The 26448-nt window shown below is 40.2% G+C and overlaps 3 protein-coding genes across 4 annotated transcripts in view; 2 read left to right on the top strand and 1 right to left on the bottom strand.

Annotated features, from left to right (window-relative positions):
- The window catches only part of sos1 (son of sevenless homolog 1 (Drosophila)), a 25336-nt gene extending 12158 nt beyond the window's left edge, over positions 1 to 13178 (top strand). Inside the window, exons 10-24 of one of the 2 annotated variants that reach the window (XM_065259307.2) lie at positions 13 to 304; positions 461 to 827; positions 2718 to 2799; positions 2921 to 3043; positions 3959 to 4062; positions 4215 to 4437; positions 5684 to 5803; positions 5880 to 6042; positions 7488 to 7605; positions 7702 to 7874; positions 7959 to 8075; positions 8398 to 8671; positions 10943 to 10987; positions 11634 to 11752; positions 12015 to 13178. In XM_065259307.2, the coding sequence (XP_065115379.1) occupies positions 13 to 304; positions 461 to 827; positions 2718 to 2799; positions 2921 to 3043; positions 3959 to 4062; positions 4215 to 4437; positions 5684 to 5803; positions 5880 to 6042; positions 7488 to 7605; positions 7702 to 7874; positions 7959 to 8075; positions 8398 to 8671; positions 10943 to 10987; positions 11634 to 11752; positions 12015 to 12464 (2770 nt within the window). In that variant the 3' untranslated portion in view covers positions 12465 to 13178. The remainder of the gene's footprint in view (positions 1 to 12; positions 305 to 460; positions 828 to 2717; positions 2800 to 2920; positions 3044 to 3958; positions 4063 to 4214; positions 4438 to 5683; positions 5804 to 5879; positions 6043 to 7487; positions 7606 to 7701; positions 7875 to 7958; positions 8076 to 8397; positions 8672 to 10942; positions 10988 to 11633; positions 11753 to 12014) is intronic. The other variant, XM_065259309.2, reaches the window with a different exon arrangement.
- A 1073-nt stretch (positions 13179 to 14251) lies between these two features.
- Positions 14252 to 16992, bottom strand: gemin6 (gem (nuclear organelle) associated protein 6). Its single transcript, XM_065259316.2, has 2 exons — positions 16750 to 16992; positions 14252 to 15596 (listed from the first exon to the last, which is right to left on the bottom strand). The coding sequence occupies exons 1-2, from the start codon at positions 16884 to 16886 to the stop codon at positions 15209 to 15211; spliced, it is 525 nt and encodes a 174-aa protein (XP_065115388.1). The 5' UTR covers positions 16887 to 16992; the 3' UTR covers positions 14252 to 15208.
- Positions 16993 to 17052: 60 nt separating this feature from the next.
- srsf7b (serine and arginine rich splicing factor 7b) lies at positions 17053 to 23090 on the top strand. The gene is made up of 8 exons (XM_065259315.1): positions 17053 to 17117; positions 17637 to 17817; positions 18970 to 19146; positions 20312 to 20386; positions 20466 to 20543; positions 22472 to 22507; positions 22605 to 22649; positions 22732 to 23090. The coding sequence occupies exons 1-8, from the start codon at positions 17090 to 17092 to the stop codon at positions 22787 to 22789; spliced, it is 678 nt and encodes a 225-aa protein (XP_065115387.1). The 5' UTR covers positions 17053 to 17089; the 3' UTR covers positions 22790 to 23090.
- The last annotated feature ends 3358 nt before the right edge of the window (positions 23091 to 26448 follow it).

Raw genomic sequence — 26448 nt, 5'->3', positions numbered from 1 at the left:
TTTCTCCTCCAGCGAGTCGGTTTGTCGTTTCTACAGTCAGCAGATGAAGGGCAAACATCTGGCCATCAAGAGGATGAATGAGATTCAGAGGAACATCGACGGCTGGGAGGGGAAAGACATTGGCCAATGCTGCAATGAGTTCATCATGGAGGGCACGCTGACCAGGGTGGGCGCCAAACACGAGCGTCACATCTTCCTGTTCGACGGTCTCATGATCTGCTGTAAATCCAATCACGGTCAGCCGCGTTTGCCGGGAGCCAGCGTGGCCGAGTACCGGCTGAAGGAGAAGTTCTTCATGAGGAAGGTGGGTGGAGGAGATCTCTGATGATTTATTCAGGCTAGATGGATGACAGGTGGTTATGGTTGGATGGCTTTAACAGGTTAAATTGGAAAGATGATAAAGGTCAATAATGGACGTGCTGAAGTCCAAACGGTCACCAGCTGGTTTGATGTTCGACAGGTGCAGATAAACGATAAGGACGATAAAGAGGGCGAGTATCGGCACGCCTTCGAGATCATCCTGAAGGATGGGAACAGCGTGGTGTTTGCCGCCAAGTCCGCAGAGGAGAAGAACGGCTGGATGGCGGCGCTGATCTCGCTGCAGTACCGCTCGACGCTGGAGCGCATGCTGGACACGGCCATGCTTCAGGAGGAGAAAGAGGAGCAGATGAGACTTCCCGGAGCTGAGGTTTATCGCTTCGCTGAGCCCGACTCGGAGGAGAACATCGTGTTCGAGGAGAACGTTCAGTCCAAATCCGGCATTCCCATCATGAAAGCCGGGACGGTGTTGAAGCTCATCGAGCGTTTGACCTTTCACATGTACGCCGGTGAGTATCAGGACGTGACGTTTGTGCGTTTTTGTTGTTGTGTGATCTGTAGCCGCTGGCTGAGGATTTGCTGTTGTGTTTGTTGCTTCACTAATGCGCATTACTGAATTATTACACAAGTTTGAGACTCAACAACAAGAAGAACGACTGAATGAACAACACAAACACCAGAGGTCTCATTCTGATTGATTCATCCATCTGTTCCTATCTGTGTGTGTGTGTGTGTGTGTGTGTGTTGTGTTGTGTTGTGTTGTGTTGTGTTGTGTTGTGTTGTGTTGTGTTGTGTTGTGTGTAAACTCTTTAAACAGAAGCTCAGGCACTGAACACAGTTTTCTAATAAATCTCTCAACATGACGCTTTAATGAACATTTATGAATCTATTATTGTGCTGTGGGGTTAAATCCTCTCTTGACATAAACTCTGAAGTAAACTAGTGTTGGTTTAGTGTCAGCTTGTGTCAGGAACACATCCAGATCAGAGATTTTACTCTAAACACACTCAGTAATGAAATATTTGGGTTGAATAATAATAGAAACTTTAAATAATGACACACATGAAAGTATTTTAAAGAGCACCTTTGGTGTGTAAGTGTGTGTGTATAAGTTCATGAACAAACACACATACTGTAGGCAACAGTTTACTTCCTCAGTCTGTTGATGTTGACACGACGCTCATTATCATAACTCCACCCACTTCTGACTCACAGCCTATTAGTAGTCAATGTTTTCATATTTAAAGGGTTTACTTCTGACTAAACTGTGATTCAAATGATTCAAGTTTTTGTGCAGTGCAGAGTAGCTCTTGTTGTTTGTTGTTTCTGCGATCACAAATGCAGACATAGTTTTAATGTTTTAGTATCCTTAACTTACCAATCTGTAACGTTCTGCTCAAGCCACGCTGGTAAAGTTAATCGATCAGCTTGGGCTTGTATTGGTAAGGTAGTTAGGGTTAGGTTTTTATTTCTGTCAGTATTGTATTTCAAACAGGGTAAGGAGCGTCACAGAGGTATTTATTCAAGCCAATCACAACGACCTGCTTAGCTGGCCAATGGGAGGACACTGATGAGTTTTGTTAAAAAAATCTGAACTTTTCAAGAAGACAGGGATTTATGGAGCAACTATAATGTGGAATATAATGTGTTTTTATCCATGAAACACATTTTATTATAGCAAATCCACAAAATAATGTTGTATTTATGAATGAAATCTTTAATATGAATAAGATTATAAGGATGTGTTTGTGTCTGTATGAGCGAGTGAATCTGAATTCTTGTGTCGGGCGTCCCCCGAGTACATATCCTGTACCAGAGCGTCTCTGAGGTAAATATAGCACCCAGTTTTCCACTGGAATCTCAAACGACTCACACCTACTGGTGTCTAATAAGACAAGAGGAAACACACAAGTGTGTGCGTCTGTGTTTGTGTGTGTAAATGCAGATCATTCGGGTGGAGAGAGAATAACAAATCATCAGTGAGTGAAGACCTCTAATATGCAAACACACACACACTCTGTACTGTACTGTGTGTGTGTGTGTGTGTGTGCGTGTGCGTGTGCGTGTGTGTTTGTGTGTGTGTTGTGCGTCAGCAGTGTGTCTGTTTCCTGGTGAGAATAATTCCAGGCTGATTGTTTAGAAATGAGTCTCTATTGTTTGAGAACAGCACAGATTCATCCCAGTGAAAACTCATCTGAATGATTTCTGAGTCTGTGAGTGAATATTTGCTCTTTATCAGTGGTTCTGTTGTGATGCTGTAGATTCAGACAGTAATAAATCTGCACACATCTGCCAGAGGTTTTCTCATCTTTAAGACAAACACAGTCTTATATTTAGTTTCTTGATGCTCTGTATGTTCATAGATAATCAAAAGAAAATCTTTGTCAAATCTGTTACAGATCCAAACTTCGTCCGAACATTTCTCACGACGTACCGATCATTCTGCAGACCTCAGGAGCTTCTGGATCTGCTGATAGAGAGGTGAAACTCACACACATCTCACTTAAACACTTCATACTACTTTCATTTCTCAAGTTACATTTTTTATTTCACATTATATACAAGTAGATTTTATATATATGTGTGTGTGTGTGTGCTGTAGGTTTGATATTCCAGAACCCAAGCCCACAGAAGCGGATCAGATGGCCGTAGAGAACGGTGAACAGCCGCTCAGCGCTGAACTGAAACGTTTCCGTAAGGAGTTTGTGCAGCCCGTACAGCTCAGGTATAAACATCTTCATCTGAGACACAAACTCTTTATGACTTAGTCTTAGACTAAAGTACATGTTTGAGCTGATTTCATTTAAAAACACCTTGTCCTGACTGATTTTAACATAAATCAGTGTCATTGTTTCGGTCATTGTTCTGCACACCTGTAGGGTTTTTTGTCAGGTATGTTTGTAAAAACCTAATATTTATAAGGCCTAGTACTGGATTAACCTAAACCCTGTCTGGTAAACAGCCCCTATATCTTACAGAACTAAACACATGAGCAATAACACTGTTCACCAGAACATCAACTATAACTGAAGGATTCGCTGTATTCAGGCTGTGAAGGATGGACGTCCAGAGCTTTAACCGTGTTGTTTAGTATCAGGATGTTAGTCATTCAGCTGTCAAATTATTATTAGCACGTTTGCTTTTCTTGCGTGTCTTGTCAAAATAAGTGCCTGCTGCAGATGCGTCTAAAGGGTTTATGATAAAAGAGACGCTCTCGTTTGCCAGATACTCTCATTATCTCATGTGTAATCAGAGTTTACTGTTAAGGGAGTGTCTTGTGTGTGAACGTGAGCGTCTCTTTTATCATAAACGGTTTTGATGTGTGTGCAGCAGGCACTTTTTTTGACAAAACACGTGATGCACATTGTTCACATGATGCAACAAACACATATTTTGAAAACACGAGCAACACACATGACACTCCGAACACATATTTTGAATTTGCACCCCTCAGAAGAGCAGTCACGAGCCGCCACTGCTAAACAATAGGTTTAAAGCTCTGGACGTCCATCCCTCACAGCCTCGGTTTAGGATCAGCATGATGTTGGACTGCATATGGCGTATAGAAATAATACACCCCCATCTCAAACATAAAACAGCCTGGCAATACGGTGAATAATCTCTGTCTGTCTGTCTGTAGGGTGTTGAATGTGTGCAGGCATTGGGTCGAGCATCATTTCTATGACTTTGAGAGAGATGCTCAGTTACTACGACAACTGGAAGAGTTCATTGGAATGGTCAGAGGTACAGACACAAACTTCATTCGCTTTCCTCATCTGAAACTTTAATGTTGTGAAAATGTGAAAGATTTTTAAGAGTCAGTGCTTTACATCAATGAGATTTCACTGCAGTATTTTCCTTCTGCTCGTTTCTAACGTCATGTGATCTGTCTGCAGGTAAGGCCATGAAGAAGTGGGTGGAGTCCATCACAAAGATCATCCAGAGAAAGAAACAGGCTCAAGCCAACGGTCCCAGTCACAACATCACGTTTGAGAGCTCGCCTCCACCCATCGAATGGCATCTCTGTAAAGCCGGTCAGACCGATCAGTTTGATCTCATGACCCTTCACCCCATCGAGATCGCCCGACAGCTGACGCTCCTGGAGTCTGATTTCTACAGGTGACCTCATGTCTTCCACCAGTTCAGCCCAAAACAATTCTGTCATCACTTGCCCTCGTCTCGCTTTCTCTAAACCTGAGAGATTTCTCTTTATAAAACCCCATTATCACATCACTTTATTGCCAGAAAATTCCTGTTAAATTGTCAGAGAGAAATTTTCATATTAGACACAGCTATCTTTTAACAGTATACATACTGGGAACTATATTCTCAGAAGGTGAAGCACTGCTACTGGGCTACTCGGTCCAAATAGCAGTGCTTCGTCTTCTGAGAATATAGTTCCCAGTATGTATACTGTTAAAAGATGGCTGTGTCTCTCATGACCTTGTTATTTTTACACAGTGTGACTATACCAATCACAACACATAAATAGGAAAATGTTTGCGTTAGTTTGTCACTTATTGGGAGCAGTATGCTAGCTGGAGCCATTCACTTCAAGTCTTTGTGCTAAGCTAAGCTAGCGGTGGGTGTTTCAGACAGAGTTTCAGCACGCACTGAGATGAGAAAGGTATGTATGGACTTATCTAACTCTGGGGGATACGGTAAATAAGATAAAGTCCCAAAATGTGGGCGTGTTCCTTTAAGAGAGAGCGATGCAAACAGATCAGCTGTCAGTAAAAGACCAGACTATAGATAGATGATGACAGAATTGTGATTTTTGGCTGAAATATAATGCTGAACTTTATTATTGTTGATACACAGTCAGTGTTTTATTGTCTTTCTTTCATTATGAGGGAAACTGCTGGATTTCCTGTTTGTATTTTTATTTTCTGCTCAGTTGTCGTCTCTCTCTGTAGAAAATGGACCATTTTAACACAATGGAGCATAACAGCTGTGACACACACACACACACACACACACACACACACACACACGCACACGCACACGCACACACACACACACACACGCACACACACACACACACACACACACACACTTACTTCCTTCATCTCTGTGGGAACAGGCAGTGAGTGTTTTACCCAAGATCACCACTTCACCTACATTTCCCATGAGGCCATTCTGTACACACATACACACACAGTAGAGGTCTATGGGTCAGTGGTGCACAAGGTTTATGTTATTTTTTTAAGAATATTTGCATGAGTTTTTTTTTCAGTAATTTGTCACTGATTCCTGTAGGAAGTTGAGTTTGTTCATGTAAACATTTCTTCCATCACATGCACCTGCGCTGAATGAAGTCACAGCCGTATCAGAGTAATCATCAGCTTTGATTTTCCTCCTATAGGGCGGTTCAGCCGTCAGAGCTGGTGGGCAGCGTTTGGACTAAAGAAGACAAAGAGATCAACTCACCCAATCTGCTGCGAATGATTCGTCACACCACCAACCTCACGCTGTGGTTTGAGAAGTACGTCACGCTTTTCTGACTTTGGTTCAGAGCGGTTTAGCTCTAGAGTCTCTAAAGGTTTCCTCTCGTCTCTCAGGTGCATCGTGGAGACGGAGAACCTGGAGGAGCGCGTGGCCATCGTGTCGCGGATCATCGAGATCCTGCAGGTGTTTCAGGAGCTGAATAACTTTAATGGCGTTCTGGAGGTGGTCAGCGCCATGAACTCTTCTCCTGTGTATCGACTCGATCACACCTTTGAGGTGAGTGAACCTAAACTAATCCTTCACAGAGATCAAACCTGGTGAACAATAAAATCTTGAGGTACATCCAGACATTGAGGCAAGCCATAAACTTATGCAGGGTTCATTGTAACACAGATTTCTACAGGGCCGTCTGCTTTTGTTCTTTTTCTCTTACTGTGAGAAGATCTGAAAAGTTTTGAGATTTTTTGTTTAAGATATTGAACAAAGAGTGTTTTAGAGGCATGGAAGTACATTTTTGTAAGTCACCAAATCCAACCTTATATTATTTTAATTACCTAAAACATAACAGCATTTTGAAACACATCAGAAACTCCTAGTAACTGATAGATGGGATTGAAAACATTTTTACACAGCGGGGTTAGTTGTCACCAGAGGCGGACACTACTTTTACTTGTAGTATTTTTACTTTCTACATAAAGTACATTTTTAAGTATTTGTATTTTATCAGTGTTTTTCTTTGGAAAACCTACATTCCAAAGCATATTATCATAATTTGTATCACACTACATTACATAATTTCAAGTTTTTGGTTTATATTTAATATTTAAGTACATTAAACTAAAATCTATTTTTTCACTTTTACTCAAGAAAAGTAAAAGTAGACAATTTTTATGTAATTAGGTATTAAATCAATTGTAATATGCAATATAAAAGGAATACACACACAGTATGATTCAATGCTTTAGAATGTAGTGAACATCTTTTAGTAAAGTAAAGTAAATTTTTTCCCAAGACAAACACGGATGCTTGGAAAATGTACTTAAAAAACTAGTGTCCGCCTCTGGTTGTCACACAGTGTTACAATGAAGCCTCAGGTATACAATAATAATGAAATAAAAACAATATAAATATTATTCATCAAAATGATAACTGGTAATACAATATCAGGGGAAAATAACTCACAATTATCATTTTGTTTGTCTTAAATCTATTTATATTCATTTCTGCATAACACAAGGATGATTAGATGAAGGATGATGGATGGATGGATGAATGTGTGGATATATATCTATTATAGACAGATATACAAACAATATCCACCTTTAGTATATAGACAGAATTTGATTGAATTATTTGTGTTTAAATAAAAATTTCTAGCAGGTGTAACAACAAACCCTCTGTTTGTCACAATGAACCCCACCTATGGGGTAATGTTTGCATTCCTTTCACTTTCAGTGTAATTGTATGATAACGGTAGATCACAAAAACAAACTTTAAGTGTTCATTTGTAGCAGAGATGTACACATGTGTTTATTGTGGAAAAATAAATGTTTTTATGCAATTTAAATATTTTTTAAAAGAGGGAGAGCCAAAGCCAAAAAGCGTTAGGTTGTGCCGCGCTCTTCCCTTTATTTTGCAGGGTTAAAATCTAAAGATGTAAATGAAGTTCTGGACTGTGATGAAGGTGAATCTTTAACTTTAACATGATGGTTTTATTTCAGCAAATCCCAAGCAGACAGAAGAAGATTCTAGAAGAAGCTCATGATCTCAGTGAAGATCATTATAAGAAATATCTGGCTAAACTGAGGTCCATCAATCCTCCGTGTGTGCCCTTCTTTGGTACGTTTCATCATACTCTAATTCAGTGTAGCAGTCAAATCTGATGTTTGTATCACAGACACATTAATGTGTAACTCAACTCTTGAAACATTTTAGGGATTTATTTAACAAATATTCTGAAAACGGAGGAAGGAAATCCAGACTTCCTGAAGAGACACGGCAGAGAGCTGATCAACTTCAGTAAACGTCGGAAAGTGGCAGAAATCACCGGAGAAATCCAGCAGTACCAGAATCAGCCGTACTGCTTACGTGTGGAGAACGACATACGGGTAAGATTTACATCTGATGTCACGTCTGTGTTTCTTTGCTTTATTTACGTCTTGAGTCAGAATGATAAATTTATTCTCTTTCAGAAATTCTTTGAGAATTTAAACCCGATGGACGATATGATGGAGAAAGAGTTTGCGGACTATCTGTTTAATAAATCTCTGGAGATTGAACCTCGAAACACTCGCACGCTGCCTCGATTTGTAAGTGCACGACCACATCATCTGAACGTTCACATTAAATGTGCTTAGAAATCACAAGCAGAAAAGTGCAGACTTATAAATTGGTTTGAGTTTTCTTTTGTATGTTTGCTTTTCTGTAAAAGTGTTTTCTGAAGGGAACAAAGTGACTCTTGTACTGTCAGATGCAGTAAATCTTACCAGGAGGAAGTATTTATTGTTATAAACAGACCCCAGTTCTTATTGTTCTACAGTAAACAAAACAAACCTGTGTCATGTGACCGCAGCGAGCCAGATTGTGTTCAGATATGAAAACATTGCTTATAAACTCATTCTGGTCTCATAGGCAAAGAAGTACAGCTGGCCTCTAAAGTCTCCGGGAGTTCGACCGTCCACCGTCCGCCCGGGCACCATGCGCCATCCGACGCCGCTGCAGAACGAGCCACGTAAGATCAGTTACAGCCGCATACCGGACAGCGAGACGGAGAGCAGCACGACGTCCGCCCCGAATTCCCCTCGTACCCCACTGACGCCTCCACCCGCTTCAGCTGCCTCCAGCAACACTGAGATCTGCAGTGTCTTTGACTCGCCGCAGGGGCCGTCCAGTCCCTTTCATTCCAGTATGTAAATGACACACACACAGACAGACGCACACACAGACACACAGACACACACACACACACACACTTATAAGGAGGTCTTATATGTGTTGAGATCCTTTGATTATACTGAAGTTACATCCACTAAATATTTGATGCCAAATAAGCACAGTTCTGCATGAATCAGTGTTGTAGATGTGTAATTCTTTCTCAGCCAATCAGAATCATGTGTTCAATGACACTGTAGTATAATAAACATGTATTTGATTTCTAATCATTTTAATGTAATAATATTTCTTCATAAGAATATAGATAATTTTATTAAAGGATTACTCAGTTTTCTTTAAAAAATCCCGCTAATTTAATCACCCCGATGTCATCTAAGATGTTTGTTTCTTTCAGTCGAGAAGAAAAGAAGTTTTTTGAGGAAAACATTTCAGTATTTTTCTCCATATAGTGAACTTTAGTGGACATCAACAGTTTACAGTTTCAATGCATCTTCAAAGGACTCTAAATGATCCCAATTGAGACATAAAGGTCTTATTTAGCAAAACAATTGTCATTTTCAGCAATAAAAATAAAAAATATGCACTTTTAAACCACAACTTCTCATGTCGCACTAGCTGTGTGATAGCCTGGCTCCGCCCTACTACGTGCTTCCGCTTAATTTTCATTTCGCTTCAGCAGTACGTCTGGGATTTCTCTATAGAGTTTCGTTTTCTCCTGCAAAAATCTGCAGGACCAATCAGCGAACAGATGGGGGTGGCTAAGAACGATGACGTTGAGGTCGTGCGTCAGTTTGAGTTGTAGTTCAGTAATGGCAGCGGAGAAAGACGTAAGAAAAGCTATTCGGTCCGTTGTTGCAAAACTGCCGAATATACAGAAGTTAAAGCCGGAGCAAGAACCAGGTTTGCTAAGTTTTGTTTGTCTGATTATTCTGACTTGTTGTTTCCGTCCGGTTTCGGTGCATGATATACGTCACAACCACACGTTAGCGATTGGCTTTGGCAGATCCTGAGTGAGGCTAGCTGTGTGATGCCTCAGCATGACGTATGTGAAACTACCGCTGCAGTGTTTACAATTCAGACGTTGTTGTATGTGAATAATGATAATTAATGTCTTTGTGACGGTTTATTGTTACTTATTACACGGCTCTCTGGAATGCTTGATTCTGATTGGTCAGTTGAGACATTTGCAGGTTCGTTCTTTTCAAATAATAACCGCTCCAAATTAATAACGCATAGCCGGACTACTTGCACGAGTAAAATCGCTCCGCGCCAATAAAGATCAATAAGATCTTTATCTGTTTGGCGCCATCTTGTGACAAACACTCGACAACCACGACAAGACACAGACAGCTTACTGAGACTGAACTTGACAAAATGGAGCGTGACAGCTACGAAGCCAACACAAAAAAAAAAACAGAATGGGCATTAAAACTTCTCAAAGACTGACTAAAAGAGAAAAAATGGAGACAGACAAGTATGAAGCAGAGGATCTTAATAAGGTATTACGATCATTTTATGCATCTGTGCAAAGTTTCGCGGAAGGATAAAAATGTTAATTTAAAACAAATATGCCAATTAAATGTTTCAAATTCTACCGGCTGCCTCTACATTATCCCTTACATATGGTATGCAAGTGTGCGTTTCGTAAGGAATAATTGACGACGGGCCATTGAATTAATGAAAATTCATTTCTCAGCCAATCAGAATACTGCATTCAACAGACCCATGGTATAAATATATGTAACTCCTGACCTTTTAGCATGATTATGTAAGGTTGCGCTGGCGCATCACACGGCTATTGCAAGATGAGAAGTTGTGGTTTAAAAGTACATATTTGTATTTTTTTGGGGGGAAAATGAGGATGGTTTCTCTAGATAAGACCGTTGTCTCGATTGTGATCGTTTAGAGTCATTTGAAGCTGCATTGAAACTGTAAACTGTTGAGGTCCACTAGATGAAGAGAAATCCTGGAAAGTTTTCCTCAAAAAACTTTATTTCTTCTCGACTGATCAAAGAAAGACATACACATCTTGGATGACATGAAGGTGAGGAAAGGATCAGGATTTTAATTTAATGACATCACTTCACAGCCTCATTTCTCTGATTATCAGTGTGAGAATGTTGACTAATGATAATTGAAACTAACTAACTAACATGAACTGTTCATTAACCAGGAGACTAATGTGTCACTGCTGATCCTGAATCAGTCTGTATGTGTAGATCAGCTCTTATGATGACTGAGACACATCTGTCATTTCTCTTTGATTTTCTCTGCTTTCTCACAGACAGTGACAGTATTTTTGCACCGGTCGCATTGCCTCATGGCCCACGTTAGTATAAACTCACTGTCTGTCTCTCTCTCTCACAGTCTGTCAGTGTCTCTCTCTCTCTCTTACTGTCTGTCTCTCAGTTGCGAGAGCATTATCTCATTGTTTTGTGCAAAAGTCTGAGGTCTCCATTAGATGAGTTGTTTTTGTAAAGGTATATTGAGCATATATAATTTATTTTTATTTTAATCATTTTTAATCTTTATTAAGGGAGTGAACAATAATTATAGATGATCATTAAAACTAATTTTACAACTATAAAACTGCTAGTGGTGACCTAAGATATCCTGAATGAATATAAATATGAAAATACAGAAGTAAAAAACAACTTCCTAACATATTTAAATGTTAAAGAGGACAATATAAAGTCTCATCTGTCTGTCGGTGGTCATTCATAAGAGTGTTGTCATGTCTGTCATTACATCAAAATATTTCACATTCTGTCATTTTCACCCTCATGCTTTCACAAACCTGTACGCTGTTAAGTTTCTGTGCAAAAACAAAAGATGAGTAGCATTTACTGATCTCTTGATGTCCAACATAACATTACTGTGTGTGTGTGTGTCTGTATGTGATGTGTTTACTGTCATGTGAGGTCATCATTGAGTGTCCGTGTGTGTCTGTAACTCATATTATCTGTCTCTTTAAGGGTCGTCTTCTGTGTCATCTATGGTGGGTTTCCTTAGGAGCGATGACACCCCGATACCTCCACCTGTCCCGCCACGCCGTCGCCCAGAATCTGCCCCAGCGGAGTCATCCCCCTCTAAGGTGCCCATCTGTCAGATTTAATTCAATTTTTTCAATTTTATTTATATAGCGCTTTTCACAATTGTTAATTGTTGCAAAGCAGCTTTACATGAGTAGATACTCAAAGTTAAAGTGTTATTGGTTTGATCGTCCTGCCGAGCATAAAAGTTTTAGTTGCTCAATAAAAATAATGCCTAACACTGTAAAAGTTTGTGTTAATGAAAAGATTTACAGTATGTGATGAAATTCTTTGTTGTAACGCATTTGTGTGTCTGTATTTCAGATGATGTCGAAACATTTAGACAGCCCTCCTGCGATTCCACCGCGGCAGCCCACCTCGAAGGTTTACTCGCCGCGTTACTCTCTCACCGAGCCCCCCGACAGCCCCCCGACACTGCCTCCCCGAGAGCCCGTGAGAACGCCGGACGTCTTCTCCAGCTCCCCGCTCCACCTTCAGCCGCCACCGCAGGGCCGTCGATCCGAACTGAGCCAGACCTTTTTCCCCCCGTCTCCGTTTAGCCCGCACCCCCTGCAGACGCCGTCGCCGCTGGGGCCGCGGAAACACCTGCCGTCCCCGCCGCCGTCCGACTGCGGGCCGCCCGTGCCGCCACGGCAGAGCACGTCCCAGTCGCCCATCCCCAAACTCCCACCCAAGACCTACAAAAGGGAGTCGGCTCACCCGTGCGTGCACCGTGACGGGCCGCCGCTCCTGGAGAACGCCAACCCCTCATAAATGAGAGGACTCGCTACGGACCGCGTCTCGACAAAGACTGTCGAATCGTACCTGAAGCAAAACTAAGAGGACGAACGAAAAACACTTAATGCGTCGTTCTAAGACGATGATTGTGTTTTCATCAAGTTAAAGATGCCTGCCCAGCCATTCACACTTGTCTTGTTTATTGTCTTTCATGTTGCTGTCGTTTATGTTTTGTCATCGTTCCATGTCGGTTTCATTTCATCGGTTTTGTTCGTTTTATTTCCATCTGTGCGTTCGGCCGCTTTCTTCCTGCACGTAGCCAGACGGACTGAGAAACGAACAAGACATACCTGCGGCCGTGCATCCGAGCCAGCGCCAGAGACTTCACTGCCTGTTAAATAATTCTTGTCCTAATGGAGAGGAGGCGCTAATAATGGCTGGAGACGGAGACTGACGCGACCTCAATACGCTTGAAAAAGGGACTGCGGATAGCGCTGATGTCTTGACTCGAGGACTTTAAGTGTCCGTGAGCCAGTACGCTGAAGAGTGCCGTGACTTTAAGGTACCCTCGCACACCAAAGAGGTACTTGAGAAACACAAGTGAATGTCCTTTATGTGTTGAAACTTTGATTTTCTCAATCATTTCTGTTTTGCCATTAAGTATGTAAAAAACAACAACAATTGCCTTCTTAAAACAAGGGAATAAAAGTGTTTCTACTACTGTATGTCAAACACAAGCGATGATGAAAACGTCTTGATGAGTTTCTTCAGTGTGAACACACATCAGTTTTATTTCTCTCTGATGAATAATGTTAGTCAGTGTTTTTCCTAAACATTCATCATTTATTTGAATGAAAGCAGGTGCTTTTATCCAGAGCCATTTGTCTTAAAATAAAAGACAGTAGTTGCAAAATAAAGGTATTCCTCCCACAGCTCGAAAACATGCAGATTAGGTGAATAGGAGATACACCCAACCAGTGTATGGATAACCTTGTGCGGATTAACCCGTGTATGGATTAACTGGTTCTCGTCATGAATATAGCCATAGATGCTGGAATGGTGTAAAGAAGAAAAAAGGTAAGTTTATGTTACTACGGCCTCAGCAGCAGTGAAATATAAAGACCATGAAACAGTTTTTCAGGATTATTTTCCAGCCTCTCTCAGAGAGTTAAACTGCTCACTGTCTTTTATAATCCATGAATCACTTTGCCTGAGATTATAGCTGTGTGTTCATTAGTGTGTTTAGTTTTAAAACCCATAACTTTTGTTACACCCGTCATCCACACTACTCCAGAGTTTTGACCCCTGGTTTATGAAGTCTTTTGTAAACGCTGCAGGTTTAGTTTGAGGTGCAGTGCAGATTGATCTAGCCAGACACTTGGATGAAAGACGTCAGTCCCCACATTCGCTCTCTGATTGGCTGTTCTGGATCATTGCTTATCCCTCACTGATTTGTCCTCTCGTGTGCCGCATTGACCTTGTAAACTATAACATGAAGACTGAACTGCAGGCTTTGCCAACTTTGTTGTTGTGCCGTTAATTTCTGCTTTTATAAAACTACAGCTGCCTACATGCACACGATGAAAGTGCAATAAACTTTTATTAATTTATTATTAGAGCAATAAACTCTTTTACACGCATGCCCAGTATAGATGAGGGTCATATGACATGTATTTTTACTATGCGTAGACTGGATGGAGATATTTTCTGAAATGCAGTATACAGAGGAATCATGTTTATGGCACTCGCCTTTGGTGTGAGAGACCCGGGTTTGAATCCACTGTGACACACCATTGTGTGTCACAGTGGAAAAGCAAAACCCCCAGTTGCTCCAGAGGCGTGCGACCTCTGACATATACAGCAATTGGAAGTTGCTTTGGATAAAAGCGTCAGCTAAATGAATAAATGTTGAAGGTCTATATAAAGTTCATTACAGGATTTACTGTAGCTATAACACAATTCAGTTCAGTGAAGAGATTTGACCGGGGCTTAGGGGGTGTGCACACCAAAACGTTTAAATGTGACTGAAAACAGTCAGCTTGCCAGCTTTTTTTCAGCTGAACGCTTTATTTCTGCTTTGTTTATCAGTCGTTGAACGATGCGCCTGTTGGCTGTTGTAATATTGTCCCACCCTTCCTCCACGGTGATTGGACGGCTGTGTGAGAAGTGACATTGATGACATTTTTCAACTCTCATCACTGAGCACCAATACTAGTGGAAAAATTCCCTTTTATCTCAGGCCTAGTCCACATAAACACACAAAAACATGGTATGAATGCCAAACCAACAGAAGGCCATATATCCCTAACCATACAGCCATTGCAGAGTCTGGCCTCAGCACAAACATCATCATCATCATCATCGGCCAAAAACTCTGGTTTCACCGGCTACACGACACTGCAACTGAGGTTTCTAACAAACTTCACCCTAGCAGTTGTTTTTTTAGTTTGCATGAACAGGTTAAACTGCGCAGAAAAGTCTATGATTTCGAAAATGCCTGTTCGTGACGCCAGGGCCTCAGATCATTAAAAGAAACATCATCCTGTCATTTAGACTGACAGCTCACCTTCTGCTATTCTGGATTTGACCCTCAGGCCTTAAAAATACAAACATTTGTTTTCATGCATTCACCTCTAAACATTTATTACAAACATTTGAACTGTAAACAAGAAGATCAGAAATCAAAAAAAACTTTATACATGTGTCTACATCAGTGTAAAAAACATCTTAATCTCTTATATAAACCTGAATCTGTCTGATATGAATAATCCAGCAGATGTTTATGATAATAAAGGTTCAGTACATCCGTTAGTGTAAGGATTATTCTCCATGAGACTCTGAACTCTGGCCAGTATGATCTCATTGGCACAGCTGCAGTCTCCAGGCCTGTAGGGGGCGCTGATCGTCAGCACATTCGCCACACACAGATCCTGCCCATCTTCAGTGACCGGGACTCGGTTTTTCTCCAGCCACACGCGCAAACTCTCCCTGCGTGATCGGAGCTCCTCCGGACTGAGAGCCGGCGCTGTGTCCGGTATAAACAGACTCTTCATCCGTCTATCCGTCTCATCTGATCCGCTCCTGAGGACCTGAACCTCTCTTATTGCGTGACCCAAAATCACCCTGACTAACGCCCCATCAGTCCCCTGGAAGCTCACCAGCACCAAACTGTAAATAAAACACATCATCATGTCACGTAACATTAAGCCACTGATCTGGAGTCATATATGTTCATTATTAAACATCTAAACACAAGAAAAACTCTTTTTTATAGTTGGCATATTTGTGGGGATATGATTCCTGAATGAATCATTCTTTTGAATCGATTCTTTATAGTAAACCAGTTTGTTCAGAGTGAATCATTTGTAAGAGAATTTTCTGATGTCTTCTTAAACAGGCATGGTTAAGATTGAATATATATAAAATATAGTTGCTGTGCATGTCTGAATACTCCAAAAACAGTCAGATTACAAATTAAAAACCGCCTTTTGTTTAGCTTTTCACATGATGGACAGGCAAATGAAAGGTCTGAGTCACAAGTTAAAGGGACAGTTCACTTTAAAATGAAAAATTTGTCATCATTTACTTATCCTCATGTTGTTCTAAACCTGTATGAATTTATTTTTTCTAATGAACACAAAAGAAGATATTTTAAGAAATGGTGGTAAACACACAGCAGATATAGTGACCATAGACTTCCATAGTAGGAATAAAAAATATAATAGAATTTAATGGGTACGATCAACTGTGTGCTTACCATCATTTATCACAATACTTCCAAAATATTTTTCCTACTATGGAAGTCTATGGTCACTATCTGCTGTGTGTTTAACATCATTTCTCAAAATATCTTCTTTTGTGTTCATCAGAAAAAAATGAATTCATACAGATATCGTTCCCTTCCTCAATCAGAATCAAAAGATCAGATTCCCTGTGGTTTGTGCTGTTCACACTGTCATGCAAAGAGAGATCTTATATGGGAAAAAAGATCGGATTTTAACTGCAGCGTGAACGTAGCCGAAGTGTTTCACATCTTATTGGTGCAAAGATTAGAATGTGTCTCTTTATTAATAACATCACAATAATTAAACTGTGTAACAGGGACTCAACAGATATTTAGAAGCTCAATTTAGCTGCAAATTAGTTCTGTTTAATCTTTTTGCAACACTATCCTGCTTTGTAAACAGCCTTTGGCTAAATAAGTCATGAACTGCTAAGACTGCAAGTGTGTGTTTTTGGGTTTGTGGACAGGCCGATTATCTGACGGCGATGTGACAGAATGAAATGTGGTGATGAACCTGTTTGTTGAAATAATGTTTACCTGGCAGAAACGGGATCAACGGTGAACACGAATCCCTCAAACCGCTGCTGATCGTGAGCCGTTACACAAACCTCCTGATTGACAAACTCCCGCCACTGCTGGGGATTCATCTCACGCCACTTCATCATCATCATCATCAACTCACACACAATTCATAAACACGCTAAGTTTTCTCCATGAAAAAGCAGCGTGTGAACGCATGACGTCATCACGCTAAACGGTCTCGATTGGGCAGCGGGTTCGGGCGCAGCATCTTGGGAAATGTAGTTTGTGTTCTATTAGTGTGCGCAGGCGCGGATTAGTCTCGTCTGTCAGGTCGACCGTTTAATTATTTGACAGCATGTCGCGATACGGACGACACGGAGGCGGTGAGTCCGACTAAATATCGACAGAAAATGTATGTGTAAGCAAAATGTTTAATTTCTCAGAGTTAGTGTTAGGTTATTTCAGACTTAACCAGAGAAATGTGATGGTTTAATGCAGATGTAAGTTGTGTGTTAGCGCGAGCTGCTAACTGTAATGGCGCCCGCGATCACTCACTGCTCAAGAACATTTGACTTATCGTTACTACAGCAAACAAATAATAGTAATAAATTATAAAAAAAGTCGTTAGTATTTCGCCGAAGATGGGATTGTTTGAATTTATGCGTTGCTAAAGGTTTGATTTTAGTATTAAGGTGAGTTAAGCGTCCGTTACTGTATTTGTCAGTGTTGTCTGTAAATCTGTTGTATGGATTGTATGTTAGTCACGGATTTGACGGATATATATATATATTATATAATGTTAAATCAGAGCTGTAATTTATATATTTAAATCTAAAGCTTGTTATTGCCTCCAACTCTTGAGTATAATGTTAAGCATTGGCAGGTTTCGCTCTTTGTGTCAGAAACGAAGGTGTATGTGGGTAATCTGGGCACCGGGGCCGGTAAGGGTGAGCTCGAGCGCGCGTTCAGTTATTACGGGCCTCTGAGGACCGTGTGGATCGCGCGCAATCCTCCAGGATTTGCCTTCGTGGAGTTTGAAGACCCGAGAGACGCAGAGGACGCGGTGCGTGGACTCGACGGGAAGTGAGTGACCATTACCTGCTATTTATTTCTGTTGCCATGACAACCCAGTCAGTCATGCACGTGAAGGTCCCGAGGTGCCCTAAACGTATGGGCTGTTGTTAAATACATTTTAGAGTAGGCAAGTACAGCGTAATGGAATACGGAAGTGAGTGTTGTTGCCTATTCGACATTAGGATCGCATTGTTTTATTATATACTATAAAAAATAGATACTATGTGACCCTGCCTGTGTAAACCCAGATAAAGTCATTTTTTCTAAATAACATAAAAACCATTCTGTGAAAATATAATCTTGATATCTTTAATATTGACTGAGTAAGATCGTGTCAAAGATTGAAATCAGTGTGATGCTCCTTATCTCAGGATTTGATTTTGAGACATTAGGGGACATGCACACCAAAGCGCTTAAAGGCGGCTGAAACGCCAGGCACACGTCGACTGTAGGCGTTTGCCGGCTTGTTCAGCTGACCGCTTTGGTTGCTATAATACTTCTGCTTTGTTTATCAGTCGTTGAACAATGCGTCGGTTGGTTGTTATGATATTTGTCCCACCCTTCCTGCACTGTGATTGGACGGTTGAGTGAGAAGTGACATTGATGAGCTGAGCATTTCACTCAAAGTTGAAAACATATGGCAACCGCCGACGTAAACCGATTTTGGTCTGCACGCTAGCTTAGCCTGGTTTTCACAGACAGGTTCGCATAGTTAAGTGAATAACATCACAGTGAGTTGTGGGCATATCAGCCGCTAGTGTTCATGGATCAGGACTTAAAGTTTTCACTGGACACAGTTGAGTGTATGGTGGACACTCATTATATCATGCTTTGAGGATTTGGGACGTCCCAATATCGAATACTGTTATGTGAAGTTGAACACACGGGCATGTTTATGTTTGTTAATGAACAATGATTATCATATGGTGTTAGAGTGATTTGTATAAGATTCATTCAGGCGGTTTGTTTATTGGACTTTATTGACGTCATCTGAGGTTGATGGTAAACTCAAAACTGGTCTACTTAATTAAAAGTTCAGTATTCATTTTAGGTGTTTATAAATGATTCTTGTGATTTTTTTTTACTTATGTGTTTAATACTAGCAGCAATAAATGTGACTCATTCATTCATGTTTAACACACAGTGATTGGTCTGTTTCAGAGTGATTTGTGGATCTCGTGTACGTGTGGAATTATCCACAGGAATGCCGCGTCGTTCCCGCTACGATCGGCCACCGACCCGCCGCCCCTTCGACCCGAACGATCGCTGCTATGAGTGCGGTGAGAAGGGCCATTACGCGTACGACTGTCAACGTTACAGCCGTCGTCGCCGGAGCAGGTAAAGTCCGCTTGTAATATCAAGTGTTATTGATGTGTCCAGATAAAATCACATCATGATGCCGCTCAATCTCTGGTTGTCTGCTTGATTCTCTTCTGTTTATGTGCTTATGGGTTTAACTTGTGTTTTTGGAGGGGGGTCAGGGTGCCGTTTGTTCTTATTTAACTGATTTTTTTCCATTGTTCTTGGGATTTCATTTAATGACTGACCTGGTCAAAACCTTTCAGGTTTCATCGTTTGATTCCGAGAATCACGATCCTTTACGATTTCATGAGGCATCTAGCAAATTCCACGCGTTCGATCGCCTGCTATGACCGGGGCACGAGCGGCCACACCCCTTCACTGAGGCTCCTCCCGCTGCTACTTAACTATTCATAGCCCCTCCCCCAACCCAAACCAGATGAGAGCGCCAATCCGAGTAAATTCGGCTAGTGATTCGAGCCCACGGTTTTGATAAAGAACATCGAGACCTCGGCAGACCACGATAGAAAAAGCGCCTTGCACACTTCTATCAAGTCTCAATCAAGCGATTTGGCTGTCGGTATGATCATCGTTAGAAATCGAAGAGAACGACTAGATGCAGAGGTCGGCTGATGATAGATACTTCTAGATCGTCTAGATCTGCTAGACCTCGACCTGCAAAGTGTCAAGGTTTATTTCAAGTACCAATTAATGTGTCTCTCTGTGTATCATTACCATTGCCTGAACTCAAATGAATCGTAATGCTGTAATAGGGCTGGGTGAATAAAGGGTTTATATATATATATATATATATATATATATATATATATATATATATATATATATATATATACTGTGTCAGTGAAGAAGAAATATATTGAATGTTTTTCATAAGATAAACTGTATCATTACGTTGTAAGTGACACTGAACCATTTTTGCTTCTATTTTGCAACTAAATTTGAGTGATACAAATTTAACGCCTATTTGTAACCGAAGTGCAAGTCAGAGACGATGTTTAAAGACGCTCTCATACAGACGTGGATTAGACGGTTATCTAATGTCTTAGGACACTGTATGGTAAATATATTTGATGTGTAGCCCAGCCCTAATCTAGAAAGTTAAAGTGAGGTCAGATTGTGATGATCAGTGAATGGCTGATTTCTCTCTTCTCTGTGTTTCCTTCCGCTCTCTGGACTCAAACAGGTCTCGTTCCCGCTCACGGTCCAGATCCAGAGGAAGGAGACACGGGCATTCTCACAGTCGGAGTCGAGGCAGAAGGTTCGTGCGCTGTCAGACGCTCTTCTCTTTTATTTGAATGTGGATTTTGTCAGCAGTAAATCTGTGTCTCGTTTCTCAGATCCAGATCTTTTTCTCCTCGACGCTCTCGCTCCAGATCTCCCAGACACTCTCGATCTGTGACGCCCAAACGATCCAGGTGACTTTTGCTTGTCAATAACTTTTGATTTTGTATACATTATCTGTTTTCTGTAGTCTGTATCTTGATGGACAGGGTTTAGATTAAACAAACATATCTAACAGAAAACAATACTGGTGTGCATCTTGAGAGAAAACAATGGCGCTGATGTATGTATGTCAGGGCAAGATGTTTTTTAAAGGGCCATTTCACCGATAAGAGCATTAATCTTTATGGAAAGTGGGTCATATTTGTAGTCAAAATGTAACATAAATGTAGAATTTTGTGTCTATTTGACCGAGAAAAGACAGAACGTGACTTTAGAGCACATTTGTATGAAAAACTACAACTCCCACTATGCACCACAATGCACAGCTCTGCAAGCCACTCCCATTAATCAGAACACGGCTCAGACATGCTATTATGTACATAAATGCCACGTTAGTAAAACAAAGAATATAGCCATCACCACTGTGTCTGACAGACACCAATCATGACTTACTTTTAAACGTGATGTTACATTGTGTTACACACAATAACACTCTGGTCTGGTGTGTAGCAAAGTCTTATTCAAACAGTAATGTGCTGTTTCAGATCCGCAGTACCAATGTCTTTACAAGTACTTAAAAAAAGGGTATGCATTTTAAATGTTTATTTAGTTTTACCAATTTTCTTTTTGTCTTTTGTTTACTGTAATTACATTTGTGTTATTATTGGCCTCACTGCTCTCACAATATAGACATATAAAACACTGCTCAGATATGCTATTATGTACATAAATGCCACGTTAGTATAACAAAGAAAATACAAACACTCACTTTATTCAGACGTCCGTTTTTCCCTGCATCCTCCACACAAACGCGTCCCCTGCACAATATCTCCACAGACGCGCTGCCTCAGCTCTTGGAGCTTGTGCTCGTAAACCGAAACGCGTCTTTGAAATAAGCACGCGACCAGAAACATTCACAAAACAAACGTTCATATCCTTATCTGATCCAGAAATGTTAAACCGAAAGCAAACAGCGCGAGTCCGTCCAAGCTTATATACTCCCCAGCGCGTCTGCTCGTAAACCGAAACACGTCCGTGAAATAAACATGTCCAAACGCGCGCAAAGTTCCTCACTTGCCTAGAAACCTTCACCAAACAAACGTCCATATCCTTATCTGATGCAGAAATGTAATAAAGCAAGCACACAGCGAGAAAACAGGCAGTAGTCTGTCCAAGCTTCTCTACGCAGCAGAGGCCGATGGTTGCGGTGTCTTCCACGGGCTCCTCTACCCAGCCGAAGCCCAGGCTCCGGCCTACTCCTCGGGCTTCTGTTCCTCCATCTGCCTCAGCTCTTTGCAGTATTGTGGCTCATAAAGGTGCAATGTACAGCGGATTAGAGCATCACGCTTGCAAAATCACCCTCTTCCTGGCTCGCTCCACAACTTCTGTTTAGCTTAGCTTAGCATAAAGATGGCGGCTGATCGTTTTTTTCCGTCTGTGTTCGTATATTTTCGTAAGTCCCACCCACTGATTTGCAATTGGTCTGAAGCGTGAGTGGGTCCCACCCATAGCCCCCACCTTGGAGAAATGAGGAATGAGTGTCTGTAGTCTTTCACACTGAACAGAGATACAGGATTTCCTTCTTTCAATGACGCAAAATGACGATTTTTACATCATTGAAAGAAGGAAGTGCCTCACTGAAATGAGTATTTCTCCCCTCTCAGGGGAAACTGAGGGAATGATGCACGACCATTCAAAAACATGACTGGGGTTCTAACGGTACAAAGCTTAATGCAAATGGGTGAAGTTTCCCTTTAATGAAGACAGTTCAAACATGCATTTAAGACCTGTCTAGGAAGCCGCCCATCTATGTGTGTGATGAAGACTTTGGCCTGATCATTTCTGTAAAGTTTTCTGCTCATAGTTATTTTAGTTGATTTTTTTGTCTTGATGTCTGTAGATCCAGATCCCGCTCTCACTCCGCCCCCAAGAACAGGTAAGATAATAATGCACCTGGTCTGTTTTTATAGCTTTTATTTGGATAAAATGATCATGTCTTTATTCACATGAGGTGGTGTTGTTTGGTTCTGTAGGTTGGACTCAGTCAGGAGGTCTAGGTCTGGTTCTCCAGCAAGGAGGTTTGTAAAATGCATCTGGATGTGATGTTTATCCACACTGTGATGTCATCATGTGCTTGATTTTGTCATTTTCTTGTTTCAGTCGGTCACCATCACGCAGTCCTGTAGGAAGTGAGAGGAGTCCAGTGAGAGACGACTGATCTTCATCAGATGATTTGTGTAGGGTGCTTAAGTTTAAATGTTTAATGCAGTAGAGTTATACATTATTAAAGTACAAACGTTCTGCTCTTCTTTATTCTTTTGTTCTCTTCCTATCGTATGAGGATTCTTCTGTAAAAAAATCTCTGGGTTGACTTTTAGATGAGGAAATATTACATAGATTTTCTATTTGGTTTGTTGTGCAGTAGATGTTGATGTACGGTGCACATACACCTGCATTTGTTTTGGATTTTATATGTGTGTATTAAATATAAATAAAATGTGTGAGGTTCTTCATGTTGATTGTGTGTCAGCAGCTGGATCTGTGTTTCTTTATGAGAACAGCACATTACAGATAAGTGTTGGTTTTTAACTGTGGGTTCACTTATTTCACTTCAATTCTCGGTTCACAGCTTGTAGTTCTGCTGTTAAAGATTCAGCCACATCTCGTTTAACCGGTTCAAGCTTTAGCCAGACTTAAACCGATAGCTGGTCAAACCCTCTAGCGAACAGTGAGATTTACACACTGAACAGATTTAACACTTAGATGAATCTGATACAAATGTTTGATCAACTGATAATAAGACAAAACTAACATCCTCAGAGAAGCTAAAGTTTATGACATTTATTCATATTCAAAACAGACAAAATCATCTTGACAATATGTGATCCTGTCTGTGTAATCAGATTGACCTACTGTAATGATGAGATTATGAGCTTCAAAGTTTGATTTTAATCTATGAGATGATCTTATATATTAAAGTCATCATGATTATATTTTCACAGAATGTTTAGTGAAAACAGCAAATCACTAAATATTGACTTTATCTTGGGTTTTCACACATACAGAGACATCACAGGAGTCATTTAAATGAGTTTGTCTCTCTTTTTGATTCAACCACTTTTATGTCAAAGATATTTTGAGAAATGTTTGTAACCAAACCGTTCATGAGCCCCATTCACTTCCATTGTGATCTTTTTTCCTACTGTTGAAGTGAATGGGGCTCATGATAGGTTTGGTTACAAACATTTCTCAAAAGGTTTGTAACAACATGACAGTGAGATAATCATGTGGGAATTTCATTTTTGGGTGAAGTATCCCTTTAACTGAGTGTGTCTTGGGAGAATGTTAAGAGTCATACATTAAAACGCAAACAAAGCTTATTCTATATACTTTTATTCCTGTTTCATTATAATATTTCATACCACAGATCTGTTGATTGCTTTATTCTGATTGGTTGAGAAATGTTTCACAGGTGTTGATTATTTTTCTGTAAACCGCACACCTAACCAGAGCAATATTTGTAGTAAGTGTGGTATAATAGGAATAATTGACTCCTACTTTGAATTATTTGAGTTTGACAATAATGCACAATATCTCCACTTCACATTGTGCTGCATTACCAGCTTGGCTTTGGATTATTTTCTCATAATTCAATGGCCTGTCGTCAATTATTCCTTACATCATATTTGTTCATGATGATAGTAAAGAATGTTTATAAATTTGCGCACAATACCATTAAATGAAGTAAATAAAGTGAATGTGAGATTCTTTAGCAGCAGCAGGTGGCGCTGTTGTTCAGTTTGTGTTGTTGCTGAAGTTTCTTTTTGAGAAAAGTTCATGGAACACTTGATATATAAACCAGACATCAACCCATCATCTATGTTTCTAAGTGAAGTATGTTATTTTTCTGTAGGTCGGGGTGTGATTTGGTGCGATTTTGATTCTTTCACATTTAGAGACACATCAGTATCACACATGATAACATCAATGGACTGATGAAGACATCACACTCAATTAAAAAACTGACTTATCTCTTATCTATGTGCTACCATTACAGAGACTTTTCTTTATTTTCTTAAATTGAAGGACAAATGTAGACACCATTCGCCCTTTAAGTTCATGCAAGGTAAAACTTTCACTTCTAAAGGCATAATAAACTATTTTAAAATCACTAAAGATGTGGTTAGAAACATTGTAAATGATGAAAATCAGAATGTATAAATGAGTGAGGACCACATTAGATGGTGCTGTGGTTCATGTGACTGCCACATACAGGTTAATATTCTCTGTCATTTTAAACATCGTTCATCTAATTTATCTTACATGCACTTAGAGGACAAGTTTCAGATTCATAATGACAAAACAAATAGACAAACATCACTGCTAGTAGTGTGGGAAATTTAAATGTTTATGTAAAAAAATGTGTAGACCTGTGTGTGTGTTATTGAGAATAACAGCAGGTCATCATTATTAAAAGTCTCTCTTCAGTCTGTGGATTGAGTTTCACAGTCTGGACTGAACTTCCGGTTTCTGTTTGTTTAATGGTCTGACTAGTGGCTAAACTGAACTCTGGAACAAATATAGATGTTTGTTTGTTTATGTTGTTACTGCTGAAACCGGCTATACATCAGTGTATGTACATTTCTTGAGTTCAAACCCGTGATCTTTTACGCTGCTAACGCACTGAGCTATAGGATCACACACACAAACACACGTCACTGTATTCACAATGTTTTTCTTCACCGAGTTGAGTTAATGGTTTGAGGTTTTAGCCTTAAGTAACCTATCTTTAAATGTTGCTGGTATTGTGATCACATGTGAAAGGAAATTGACAAACACAAGTAGTTCCTTGTTTCAGATCTATTTCGAAAGATCTGCCTGCTCATCCCATCCCTGTGTCACACACACACACGCACACCACACACACACACACACACACACACACGCACGCACGCACACACACACACACACACAGACACACACATACACTTGTCTAATCTCTATAATTAAACATTGTTTACACATATTCAATGATCATTATGTATTTATTACAGAACTAAATGTGTTTGTGTTACAGTGTGTTACTGATGTGTGACACGTGTTGTGTGCGTGTGTGAAGTAAATCCTGTATGTTGAAACCTCTCAAATATAATCTATAGGGTAAAGTTAGACCATATAGATATATTATATTATATAAGACTATATAGGTAGATATTATAATGTTTTAATATATTGTATGTTGTGTGCATGTCATGAAACCTCAGTTGTGGCAATGGTTAGTTACTAAACTGTCAGTATGTCAGCTTCCTCTGGCCGTTTCCTGTCCTTGTTTTTTTCATCTGTGAACGCTGGCATCTCTTGCAGATGACAAACATGAAATGAGCTTCACAGTTGTGATTCTTTAACATTCAGATTGATGTTTTTTAGGTTTATCTGTGAAATATAACACTCTGAATGAAGTTTACTTTGTTAGTGTGAAGTCTGAGCTGATGTCATGCTTACACATTCACACATTTCTGTGCACATGCACAAACAGCCAATGTGGTTTTAATAACAGCTAATATTAACAGTTATTTCTTATTTCTCTTTATCTGGACTGACGATGACGTTTACAACACAGTAAACATTCAGAGTGAAATCTAAAGTTGTCTTCATAAGAACTCAACTCTATATACTCTTATGATTGATCTTTCTGTGATGTTTTGCTCGATCGAGCTCTTTTCCTGAAGGTGAAGGGTGTCAAGTTTAGGTTTATAACTGATGACCTCACATCTTTTTATATCTGTATGCATGTGAATGTGCTGCTGATTCAGAGCAACAAACTTCATCTGATGCTTCATTATCTGCTGTAAAGATTATGATTTGTGTTCTTTCATT

The sequence above is a fragment of the Paramisgurnus dabryanus genome, chromosome 14 (assembly GCF_030506205.2).
Source record: "Paramisgurnus dabryanus chromosome 14, PD_genome_1.1, whole genome shotgun sequence".
Lineage (NCBI taxonomy): Eukaryota > Metazoa > Chordata > Actinopteri > Cypriniformes > Cobitidae > Paramisgurnus > Paramisgurnus dabryanus.
The sequence above is the reverse complement of the archived record's forward strand: the minus strand, read 5'-3'. Positions and strand labels throughout refer to the sequence as shown.

Excerpts from the sequence above, each read along its gene's own strand:
- gemin6 (XM_065259316.2), bottom strand. The coding sequence starts at position 16,886 with ATGATGATGATGATGAAGTGGCGTGAGATGAATCCCCAGCAGTGGCGG. Across the intron at positions 15,597-16,749 it reads GTTGATCCCGTTTCTGCCAG|TTTGGTGCTGGTGAGCTTCC; the intron begins GTAAACATTATT and ends TTTTATTTACAG.
- srsf7b (XM_065259315.1), top strand. The coding sequence starts at position 17,090 with ATGTCGCGATACGGACGACACGGAGGCG. Across the intron at positions 20,387-20,465 it reads AGTCGGAGTCGAGGCAGAAG|ATCCAGATCTTTTTCTCCTC; the intron begins GTTCGTGCGCTG and ends CTCGTTTCTCAG. Across the intron at positions 20,544-22,471 it reads GTGACGCCCAAACGATCCAG|ATCCAGATCCCGCTCTCACT; the intron begins GTGACTTTTGCT and ends TGATGTCTGTAG.